This window comes from Excalfactoria chinensis, chromosome 5 (genome assembly GCF_039878825.1).
Source record: "Excalfactoria chinensis isolate bCotChi1 chromosome 5, bCotChi1.hap2, whole genome shotgun sequence".
NCBI lineage: Eukaryota > Metazoa > Chordata > Aves > Galliformes > Phasianidae > Excalfactoria > Excalfactoria chinensis.
This window is the reverse complement of record NC_092829.1, coordinates 33,082,509-33,094,670: the sequence shown is the minus strand read 5'-3', so window position 1 is coordinate 33,094,670 and position 12,162 is coordinate 33,082,509. Positions and strand designations below refer to the sequence as shown.

General features: G+C 42.1%; 1 protein-coding gene across 5 annotated transcripts in view; it reads left to right on the top strand.

Moving 5' to 3' along the window:
• Nucleotides 1-12,162, top strand: part of MGA (MAX dimerization protein MGA) — a 53,855-nt gene extending 41,693 nt beyond the window's left edge. For all 5 annotated transcript variants that reach the window (XM_072337674.1, XM_072337673.1, XM_072337670.1 and 2 more), the window contains 8 exons: nucleotides 567-691; nucleotides 1,966-2,017; nucleotides 3,533-3,718; nucleotides 4,753-4,864; nucleotides 5,762-5,998; nucleotides 6,323-6,502; nucleotides 6,941-7,093; nucleotides 7,764-12,162. In XM_072337674.1, coding sequence (XP_072193775.1) covers nucleotides 567-691; nucleotides 1,966-2,017; nucleotides 3,533-3,718; nucleotides 4,753-4,864; nucleotides 5,762-5,998; nucleotides 6,323-6,502; nucleotides 6,941-7,093; nucleotides 7,764-9,055 — 2,337 coding nt within the window. In that variant the 3' untranslated portion in view covers nucleotides 9,056-12,162. The remainder of the gene's footprint in view (nucleotides 1-566; nucleotides 692-1,965; nucleotides 2,018-3,532; nucleotides 3,719-4,752; nucleotides 4,865-5,761; nucleotides 5,999-6,322; nucleotides 6,503-6,940; nucleotides 7,094-7,763) is intronic.

Sequence of the window (12,162 nt, the reverse complement as noted above, 5' to 3'; positions counted from 1 at the left end):
AGAAATGATAGTCCTCTGTCAAAAAGGAAATTATCAGCAAGGAGTTGCTCCTGGCTGCAAATCAGGAATGTTTCAATTAACATATAGTTAAGAACTTCACAGGTATGAATTTCTTGAGTGATAACTGTAAGTATTCATCATTAACGACGTGTTAGTTATGCTTGTGGGACAATGTAGGCCACTCTCATTTTATTCTTGTTCTTATTACATCACTGTAGTCTAATCCATGGCCATCTGAGAAGTTGAAGTGCGTTCTCCTTTCTAATAAGAGTTTCCTAGGACAGCAGCGTTACTGTGTTCTGTCACTAATGAGTTGCACATAATCTATAAATCAGCGTTTATTAGCAGATGTGAATGTGGTGAAGTTGCTAGTGGGAGACATTCCTCAGGTGACAGTTACAGGATCTGCCTGCTTAGCACTGTTTATTGGCTGGTGTAGCGGAAGAGTGCCGTTCTTTAAAGGTTCTTAATATTACTGTTTTGAGGCTGAAGTGCAACTTGTTTAGGCCTGAGCTCTATTGCTGAGTAGATACTCATTTTAAAAAACAAAACAAAAACTGTTCCAGGATGCGTGTGAATACAGTGAGGATGACGAGCAGGTGGACATTGAGACCGTGGAGGAGCTTTCAGAGAAGATTAACATTGCCCGTCTGAAGGCCACAGCTGCTAATATCCGACCTTCCAAAGAGAAGTAAGCATCCTTGGAGAGCACTACAGTTCTGTATTTTATTGCTGAGCTAATACTGAATAAGCCTATTAAACAAGAGATTTCACGTAATGGTAAGATAAAGCAAGGCTTGTCAGGTTTTCCTAAGTGTTGGTGCACCTTTGTGTCCGTGAGGATGGGGCTGTCAGAACTAAGAGTAGATGTGAGGTATCTTATCTTAGCTTCTGTTTTGTTTTGTCTTTTATAATTCTTTGTAATTGATTTGTTTATAAGGATATGTATCTTGCAACATGTAATATTTATTAGTGAATTGATTCAGTTCCTGCAAAGTGAATATTATAAGCATGGCCACCTTGGTTTTAAATAAGATTTTGCAAGCTTCTGTTTTGTTTATTCTTGCTGGTAGATTTCTAGGCAGGAGCAGTCATGGACTTCATCCATGATCCCATAAATGAAAGCTTTGACTTTGGGACCACTGCCCCCAGTGAAGAAAGCCCTTTTCTTATCTGTATGTAGTCTGCCATGGTTGGATAGCTTGGCTCTTTTTTTGTTCTGTTTTTATTTGTTGCTGCTGCTGCTGCTACATTGGCATTTATTATGACAATGCAACGTAAAAACATGGTTTATTTAAGATAATGGAAGGATGGTCATGGCTATTCCTCAGCTGTAATCTGATGGGAGTTATTCTGTGCCTCCCAGGTGGTTCTGGGTTTTTTTTTCTTCCAAAGATGCAGCTCGGCTTTCATTCTTTGAGAGCGAATCAGCTATTCTCTATAAGCTGTCAAGATGCTGCAGTGTACAAATAGTTCTTTCATATGTGTGTTGTTCTTTGTTTTCTTCAATGCCTGAGAAATAATATGAGGAAGCTGTTTTTATATGTAAGGATAGAAATGAAGGTGAGGATTTTGATTGATTGATCTTGGTTGGGGGAGGGGGGCGGTTACATCATCTGATCTGTGTTAATCCGTGTTTACAAAAAGAAAATAACAGCCAAAATGCTCTCTGAAATCAAATAGAACTACTTCCTAAAGGTAACAGGCACTGGCTTAATTCACTGTTGAACCGTGGGCTAATTTCACAGCTTTTGGACCAGCTGTTTTTTTTTTTCCAGGACGGTGGCATTGAAGATAGTTGACTTCCTTGAGAAAGATCAACACTATTCTGCTTTCGTGTAGTTAAAAGGAAAAGTTAATTTCAGGGGGTAAAGCTGAGCAATTCTGGGCTGTTGAAAAATACTTAACGAGGGTAGAGTGCATGAGATGAGTAGTGTTGGGAAAAACTTTCTGCCTTTCTTCCAGATACCATGCTCGTAATTCTTCGGATGAAAAATTATCAGAAAGTCCTACGAAGGTATATGCTCTCCTCTTTCCTTTTGGTATCACATCTCCATTTGAAAGATAAATTTTCATCTCGAGCGCTGCCCTAATGCGATTTATCTGCCTTCTGTGTATTGGTGATTAAATGCAAGAAACAAAATATGTGTTGGGGAAGGGGGAAGCAGTCCAAATCTCATTAAAGAAAGAAGGGCTGCAGCTGCCATCAGTGATTCTTACTCAGCTTCTTGTACAGGAGAAATACCTGCCTCTTACTTGCTATTACGTTCTCCGAGGTTCTGTGATTTTGGTGTAAGTAACTTTTACAGCACCCATAAAATACGTAAGACAGTAATATGTAGGATTATGTAGATTGCAGTAAAGGATTTCTGAAAACAGTAGTTTAACTTGCCTAAGGATGTATTATTTAAAGACAGTGCAGCAGCCTTTCAAAGCTAAACTCATAGCAGTCCTCCTGAACTTATGCTGTACATTAGGGTCACTTTAGGGCATATTTCACTAACTGTGATAACTGTCAGCGATGCACCTGAAGTCAGTTTAAAGTTTAAACCTGTTGGGAGGGTGGGGTTTGAGGTGGGTTGTGAATTTGGTGAATGTCTTGTATATTAGAGCAGACTGGTACATATGTTTTTGCCTGAGATGAAGATGGGTTTTAGGGCACCTTGCCTCCTTCATGTATTACTCCCTCTGCCCTTGAAACTGGCAAGAGGCCCTTCCTGTAAAGGAATCTTGTGCCCAGCAGAAGAGTAGATGGAATTACAGCCTTACTTGTGCTTATTCTGCCTGTGAGGGCAAAAGTCAGCATCAGGAGCCTTCAGACTCCTCACGAGGCCAAAGAGCTCAAGAATATCATTGCTGAACCCAAGGAGTCTTTCTGCTGATTCACTGGGATTCGTAGCAGGCCCAAAAATGACATCAAATTATTACACTAAGACTTTTAAAGAATTATTTCATCATGAAGTAAATATCATAATAATGGAAAAACTGTGAGGGTAATGCTGAAAAAAAACCCAAATCTTTAAACCTGTAAGGGTAATCAGTGCCTGTCAGGCTTTGTGGGCACAAACAAAATTAATCAAAATCAGAGTCTGACCTTGACATTGTCTGTTAATTGGCACGTGTCTGGGCTGATCAGTATCACAGTGTCTTTTGTCTGTCTGCTCCTATTTATATTTACCCATCAAAGAAAATACAAACAAAATCAGTTCAACATCAGGGGGAAAAAAAATGTGTGGGATATTTTCATTTACTAGTGTGAGTTTTGACAAACAGAAAAAAAACCCACTGGGCTCAAATGTGTGACTTTGCTGTAACACCATGGCTTACCCATGTGGCCTTGTACTGCAAAAACAGAACGCTCATTTTTTGTTGGTCGGCATTTCATGCTCTTTCATGAAGACATAATAAACGAGTAGCATGAGGTGATATCTTCAGGTGTCTGTTGAAACGTTGCAAAAGAAGCATGCCTTTGAATAGTTTGCTGTTAGATTTCCTTTTGTCTTTAAACTGGTCCATATGGTTACTTTTCCAGCGGAATCGTCCAATCTGGAGCAGAAGGCAGAAGTCCGAAGTAGATGTTTTTGCTTATTACCGCCAGACACACACAGCAAATGAGCGCCGGCGACGTAATGAAATGAGAGATCTCTTTGAAAAACTGAAGAGAGCTCTGGGGTTGCACAGTCTTCCCAAGGTGTCTAAATGCTACATTCTCAAGCAAGTGAGTATTTTGAAGCCTGGGTGAGGGAGCTTTAATCCAAACAAAGTATCGTGGTGTTGTTGAGTTTGGAAGGGACTTCTGGAGGCTCTCTGGTCCAGCCCTCGCTGAGGCAGGTCCACTTGGAGGAGATTGTTCAAACCTGTGTCTGGGCATCTTTAGAAGATCTCTAAGAGGGGAGACTCTACAGCCTCTGTGGGCAAGCCTGTGCTCTGTCACCCCCATCTTCTTTCTACCCTCTCTTTGGGTATTTATGTATGTTGATAAGATCCCCTGCCAAGCTTTCTCTAGGCTGTAGAGTCTCAGACTTGCCTCAGCAGAGAGATGCCCCAAATCATCTTGTGGCCCTTTCCAGTGTGCCTGTGCCTCTCTTGTGCTAGGGAGCCCAGAACTGAACACTACTCTAGGTGTAGCCTCACCAGTACTAAGAAGAGGGAAAGGATTACCCACCCTGTCCTGTTGACAATAATTTGCTTATTGCAGTGCAGTGTATCGTTAGTCCACTTTGCAGCAAGGGAATGTTGTCAGTTTGAACCTCCAGGTTCTTCCAGATTCTACAAAGCTCCTTTCTCGTTGGGTGACTTCTAGTATGTACTGGTGCCTAGAATTGTTCCACTGGCCTATTTCTTCAACCTGTTAATTTCACTCTGGATAACAGCAGAACCCTCTGGTGTGTCTGCCACTCCTCTCAGCTTTGTGTCATCTGCTAACTTGCACTGCCCCATCACATAGGAAACAAAACATAAGTTGTAGGTGAATAATTATGTTCATCAGCTGTACCCTGACATGGTGAGATAGATTTTCTTTAAAATGGAAAACCGGGGATGGGGGATGACCAGTATGTTTATCACTTTTCAACTTGCATTTAGGGAAAGCTAGCTTTATGTGATATACTTTACATTCTGATTGAGTCCTGCTTTCTCACGGTGATAAGAATGTCTGAATAAATTTTGTAAAGCTTTCTTGGAAGGAAAAATATTTTGTAATTTTGTGTGTGTGTTCTTCATTTATAAACCATTTTCCTGATATTTTTCTAGGCCTTCGATGAAATCCAGGGATTGACTGACCATGCAGATAAGCTTACTGGACTGAAGAACTTATTGGCACGCAAACAGGATACTTTGATTCGAAAAGTTTCCATACTTTCAGGTGAGGATGTTTTTTAGGTGCAAACCACATGGAATAATAAAAGAAACAGAATAGATCTAATCTTTGGGGGGATCTCGGTAAGTCATCAGCATTCATGTAAATTTAGATAGACCCTTCATGCCAGGCTTGCCAAGCTCCGACTTAGTGATACACTCACACCAATAAGAAATGCTTTTGTTTTTCTTAATGCCTAAAGGAAATGTAGAATAATATGTGTTGCAAGCCATGGGCCTGAGTTCCTGTGTATTAGGTATGTTTTAGGGGGAAAAAATACTAATTCTGTGATTGATTGCTTCCCAAAACAGCTTTTCTGCTCAGTGCTTCACAAGCACGCACTGTTATGTACTTGATAACATCAGTACCAAAACCTCTTGACTCTTTGCTCTATTTTGCAAATAACTGACCATTTCCTGCTTTTCTTGAAAACTAGCACTCGTAAAATCTAGATGGAGGAGGCAGCTCTGTTGTAAAAGAGAGTTGCAGTGTACTCTGAGCTGCTGCTCACTGTGGGGTTTTAAGACTCATGGAATCACAGAATATCCTGAGTTGGAAGGGGCCCACAAGGATTGTCCACGTTAGAACTTAAACTCTGAATTGGATCCCAGTGATACCTGTTGAACAGGAGCTACTGCATATCCAAGCTGATTTCTTCTTATCGAAGTTGCAGAAGAGTTCTGAAATGTATGGATGCTTCTGGAAGAAAAAAAAAAAATAACTTGTACTAAATACATGATTATTACTCTCTGGTTTTAAGTCTGCTGGTGACTTGGTGAGGTTTTCTACTGTGAAGTAGTTAAATCACATCAGTGTGATAAGTTTGAAGTTCCATCCTCACGTGTTTAGGTTTGGAAAGAGTGTTTGGAAAGATAGATTAACTTTCCAATGATGTTTCTGTAGGGAAGACAGAAGAGGTTGTCCTAAAGAAGCTAGAATACATGTATGCCAAACAAAAAGCCGGAGAAGCACAAAAGAAGAAGAAGAGTGTTCAGCCGGCAGAATCTGTTGTAACCTCACCTGCTAGCACACATCAAGAAGCATCTTCTTCTGCTCTACCCAGAGATCCGAGCAAAGTGCCTATGACAAATAGAAGAGGCAAGCCATTGATACTTGCCAGAAAAGGAAGCCATGCCACAGGTGAGTTAAAAAGAATGCACTTGTCACTGAATGAAGTCGTCTTTTAATGTCATCACGACTGATGTGATACTTGATCAGAATGTCACTCCATAGGGTTAGGCTATTAGACTGCCTAAAGAGGAAGTGTGGATTTGTTTCTCACTGCATAGAGAGGGTTCCTGGAGCCTGTGTCGCATCTGTAGCACATTTCTAATCTCAGGATCACGAACGTTCTAGCTGGAACTTCTTGTATGCCTGTGCTTGATGCTGGATTGCAGCGTATCGTTTGCCATTACAGGCGCTGTGCTGAAATAAATTGATGATTGACACATTTCTTTTTTACAGAGAACACCTCATCCTCTTCTCTGACACTAACTGCTGCAAGCCTAGTGATGACTCCCCAGGGACAGGTGCTCACGCTGAAGAGCCCGTTGGTACCTGGGCAGGTAGCAGCTGTGCCCTCCACTCTCCTGCAGGCTGAATTAAAGCCTCGAGCTGCCAGCAATACCATGACAGCACAGCCAGGTATGGTCATGTGAGAACACGTCAACGGAGATAACCATGCATTCAGAGCTGTGCGTCTCTGTTTATGTGGTAACATTCAGTTTTTCCTTTAATCTTTCATTCTTTACAATTTGGTGAGGTACAACCTGATTTTGATAAGATAAATATTACATGATTATCTCAAATGGTTGGTTTGTCAACAGGTAAGTAAAATCTGTTACATTTTCACTGTTCTTAAATTAGGGAGATGGGAAGTCTCCAGAAAGTAAAGGCAGAAGGAAAAACTTGAGATCTCTTTTGTTACCTAACCTATCCATACTTACATCTTGTACCACTTTCGGTTGGTGTTAGCGTGTAAAACCTTGCATGGAAGTGTAAGGCTTTTATTTTCCAGGCTTGACTGAGTATCTGAAAGGATCTTGTTTCCTCTCAACTCCCATTCCCCTTTTTTTGGGTAAGGTATTGCTTCTGTGATGATTCAGCTGCCAGGATCAGCGGTTCCTGTCCAAGTAAAAGGAATCCTTACTAACTCTGCCATTCCCATTACACTGTCAACTGTTGCTGGAAACCCAGTGCCCTCAGCAGTAGTACCAGCCCCAGAGTCCCATTCAGGTAGGCTCTTGATTTTTTTATGGATCTCTCTGCATGTTTGTAGGGGAGGTTACCCTTGCAAAAAAGAGGCTAAACTGTTTCTCTTATTAGGAAGTAACAATAGATGTTGTTGTTGGGGTTTTCAAGGGAAATCAGCATTAACTTTGTAACAGTTTGGAAGGACCTTACAGGATCAAATACAAGACCTTTCTTTTTCTTTTTTTTTCTCTTTTTTCTTTTTTCTTTTTTTTTTAATTTATCTAAGTCTTTCTCTTAGTCTAAATGATTCTTCTGGCCCTCAGCAAACTGAAAAGAGTTGAGGCCTAGAATGTGTCCTTGGCCTAAAGCATCGAGCTAGGGAAGTTCAGGAAAAAGGGACAGTGGGGCTGTTGAAAACCTTTGTGAGGGCAAAGATGTTGTTTCCTTCGTGCATTGCTCTAAGAGCTGTGAGCATTGCAGCTGCTTCCATCTGGCCAACCTTCTGAAGGAAGGGATCGGGCAAGTGTTTTTTTTCCACGCGATGAAAACTACACTATTAAGTTGTTTGGATCTTCACTTAACCAAAATTGTGCAAGTGGTTTAAATTGTGACTTGCAGCTTACCAGAGAAAAGTAAGCAAATGAAATATAAATAGGAATTATCTTGCAGTTAGTATGGATCGGGATGGATTGTGCTTTGTTTGGTTTTGCAGAAAGTGAAGATTCGTTCATGATGCCAAAGATTGTTAATGTAACATCACTGGCTGCTGAAGAAAGCCTGAGTCTAAACCCAAACCGAAACAAAAGTTGTAACGTGCCAGCTGCAAGTACTCAGGCTTCTGAGAAATCTTTGGTAACGCCTCTCGAAAATAGGAAAAGTGACAGCATCCTCTTAGAAGAAAAGACCAAAGCGTGTCCTGGAGGCAGTGACGCCGAGGGAAGGAGTGCCACAGGGTCCACAAAAGATTTCTTTGAAAATAAGGGTGGTTTTCCACAGCTCCAGAGTGTATCGTGTGCAAAAGAACATCCAGAGCCTTTTGGCAAAAAGCTCTGCATTGGTGAGCTTGTAGGAAGCCAAGCCAGGAAGAAGGATGGTGATCACGGAGGAGAAAGATTAAAAATGAAAGAACTGCCATTTCGCAAGCTGCAGATCAAAGATTCGAGGATAGAAATGGAACTGAGGAAAGTAGCTTCCGCAATGGAGGAAGCAGAGCTGGATGCAGGTGAGTTACTGAGCAGCATTGAGGAGAGTGATGACACTGATGAGACCCTCACTTCACTGCTCAATGAGATTGCTTTTCTCAATCAGCAACTGAATGATGACGCTGCAGGTATGTCAGAGCTGCCCGGCGCTCTGAGCTCAGATTTCTCCCATGGAGATGCAGAGGTTCGCCAGGGAGCAGCCAGTGATCTGACCACTGCAGATGGTTCCTCCTTCCAGTTCGGCCATCTGGGAGGCGCTTTTAAAGACCTTTCTGAGGTTCCAGAGGGTGGTGGCTCTTTAAGCCCTCTCTTGCTGCACCTGGAAGACGATGACCTTACTGAGGGGGACAAGAACTCTGGGGAGCCTTCATCTGAAGCAGATGTTCTGAAAATAGTAATAGGTGCTGAAATGAAGGATGCGCTTCCCAACCTGTCCGTAACCAGTGGTGGGAATGGCAAAACTGTAGCAAACTTGGCAGAGAACACTGGTGTGACTCCACCGATTTTGCAGATGAAAACTAATCCGGAGGCTAGCAGTGCTGACACTTTGTGGAGGCCCATGCCCAAGCTGGCTCCGCTTGGCCTAAAAGTGGCAAGTCTGCCAGTGGACTCAGAAGGGCAGAGTGCTAAAGTGATGCCCTTGCTGGCACCCATAGTTGCGAAACTGGCACCCGCTGGGGTAAAAACTTCATCTGTAACCGCTCAAGAAGGACAGGATAACAAAGTAATGCCTGCATTAGCTCCCGTGGGTACAAAATTTAGTAATTGTGGGACCCTACCTTCAAATTCTGTTGGCAAATAAGCGTGCGTATATTTTATCAGAGAGTGGAATGGAGATCTGGAGCAGTGTGAACCAATGGCTGTGTTTGGCAACCTCCCTTGTCTGCATCATTTTGTTTTCTGTGTGGCATCAGCACTGTTCATCTGAGGGCAGGCCCCGTATTGAGAAATAAGTGCTATGAAACTAAAGCATGCTGACGTATTTTTACCTCATTGTTGTATTCTGGGAGTTCTCATTCCCCGTCACAAAATATGGAAGATGATCTGTAAACCATTGCTGGGCACATGGTATCCTTCCAAAATAGGATCTTCGAGGAAATAGTTCATAAGAGGACTGAGAAACGTAGGCTGTTGACAGGTTTTTTTTTTCCCCAGTAGACAGGCAGCTGTTTGTTGTTGAGTTAAAAATCAGGTGTATTTGGTTTTGTACCAGGCAAACTATCTATGCAGAAATGGAATTGTTCACGTTTATTGTATCCAGTGTTTTGCAGAATACAATGCATGTGCAGAAATGAGATTGCAATTACTCTCAGATTTGTTACCTAGAGCAGAGGAAGGGAAACTGCAGATTGTGTGGAGGGCTGAAGTGAAGCGTTTCAGTTCCTTGGTGCTAGTGCTCTGGCAGAGACTCCTTTTAGTAGCTTATGCACAGAACTCTTAGTACATGGGAAAGATATTTCCCACTGTAATTAGAACTAGAACAGTAGGTAAGCTCTTAAAGAAGAAGAAAAATTGAAAACCCACCAGTTTGACCTCATGCCCCTATCCAGATAACTCTGCCTTGGGTGGTTTGGGCATCTGCAAGGGAAGATTTCAGAGAGTAGAGAAGAATTTGGGTACCTCTTGGCTCCATCTCTGAATACAGTGCTGAAGTAGCTGGAGCATTTTCCCAGTTCTCTTCTTTGTTTCTCCTGCCATTCTTCAAGACGCGTTTGGTGGCCAGATGTGTTCATAGGAAGTGTTTCTTCGTGAAATACAGAACGCTTTCGGGGCTGTTGGAGCCTAAAATAAAGGAGTGAGGTGTATATGTGAATGTATATATGAAAATATGTGTATAGCTTTTCAAACCTTACATTTCTTCATGAATTCAGGAAAGGTACTCAGAGGTTTCTCACTGCGTTTGCACAAGATGTGTATAGGAAAAAAAAAAAGCCAACACAAATGCTCATTACCAGGGAAATAGGGCAGTATTGAATCACTAGATGTATTTTTTATTCTTCTCTGCCACTGCTTATTCAATAACTTGTAGGAGCTCTTCGCCATCCCTCTGTTGGAGGCGAAGGGCCTGCAGACTGTAAAGATATTTATATTTTTGTACGCAGTTTTTGTTTTCATAGTTTTCTTGAAAAATGAAATTTTCAGCCTAGGAGAGTTGATTTGTTAATGAGTGCATACACGGTCTTTTCCTATCAAGTTTGTAATGGGAGTTATGGTGCACTTGAGGGGCTTCTGAACTGCTCCTGGAAGGCAGAAACATGGCTGTGATAATGATCCACAGTTTGGAAAACAGGAGGTGCATTTTGCTTTACGTTTAGGAATGTAATCCCCTGAACTCGCTGTTCCAGCAGCAGCAGCTGGGATTTCTCCCCCATCATCCCAGGTTCCCAGTCTTTGGTGAGGCACTGCAGGAGGGATCTCATCTTCGCACTGAGGTTGTGCGGTGCTGAGTGATGATGTTCTTCCGCAGCTAGAGAGCAGCGTTTGCTCTGCGTGCTCTGCAACCGTATGGGGTAAGCTGCAGCTTCTGGAGCTGTGTCTGCTTGTGCCCCCTAGGGGATGTGCGTATCTTGGGTGTTTCCTGGTCTTTTTTATCATTTTTCTATTATGCTGCGAAGGAGAGGAGCCCTTAGAGCGAGGTATGCAAGCGAGTTACTTCAGAGCCTGTGTGAGTAAGGTGTCTTCACCCTGCCACTCTAAGTGGTGATGCGTTATAAGGCAGTTGCATGTATCTCATTGCCATCTGCTTATTTACTATTTAAATGTTTGAGAACAACGTTATATTAATTCTTTAGAAGAGAGAATATATGCCAGCCTGAGAGTCATGAGGAGTCTGACAGTTGTAAAATCCCTTCTCCAAGGGAATTGATGTGTGAATACACATACTCTGCTCACTGCTAAGGATTTTAAACCTCGTTTTAAGTCAGTGGAAGTCTGGAGTAACTTTATCAGTTCGGTAGCGTTACATCAGACATAAAATGATTTACCCGGGCATCTGGTTCTGAGCATTTCTAATAGGCTCGAGTTGTTTTTTTAATAACCTGTGGCAGTTCACTTTGCCAAGTGCTTTTATGGCCCCCTGTGCATGAAACGACAACCAGAGCTGCGGTGATTCCTTTCAAATCCGCAGTCGCTGAATTCTGATGTGTAACTACAGAATTGTGTTGTCTGAGTGCTTTTAAAAAGCTTTGTGCTTTGCACGCTTCTTTCTGTAAGACAAAGGAAGCGGCAGCTTTAAAGCCGCACAAGGGTTATCTGAAATCAGTGTTCTGCTTTGGCAGATGTTTTGTTCAGTATCAAGGTAATGGGAAATGCTTGGAAAAAATGTGTGTTGCTGAGCGCAGTATGTCAGGTAGGAGCACAGCCCAGATTTAGCTGCAGAAGGTGGTTGGTGCAGACCGGGCAACAAAGCGTGTTTGAAATGCTCTCTGTTCTTGCTTCTCCTCGTCCCACCAGCTCCTGACTGCGGTGAATATTTCGCTATGAATTTAAATGCTGCTCCCCCTCGCACCCTACCCTGGTTTTTGTTTTTCTTCCTCAAACTCCCATTTATTTGGCACAGAGCTTTTAAAATGCTGTATGCTGTCTGTTGAGGCAATAATGCAAGAATGTGACGTGACATGGGAAGGTTTTAGAGTCAGGAGAAGGAAAGCCCTGCAAGGCGCACATCCTCACTAGACCAAGAGACCTGGAGATTTTGTTTTTTACACACCTGTAAATAGACTGGAATGTTTTTAAGAATATAATGAAATGTCAGATTTAGCTTTTTTTCCTTTTATATATTAAAATATATCTTTCCCTCTTTTCTGCTTTTGAAAAATTGATATTTTTGTAGAAAACTAACAGTGCAGGACTATGGAATAACTGTATGTGAGGGACAAAGTGTAAAACTAAAATAAACCAATCAAGCTG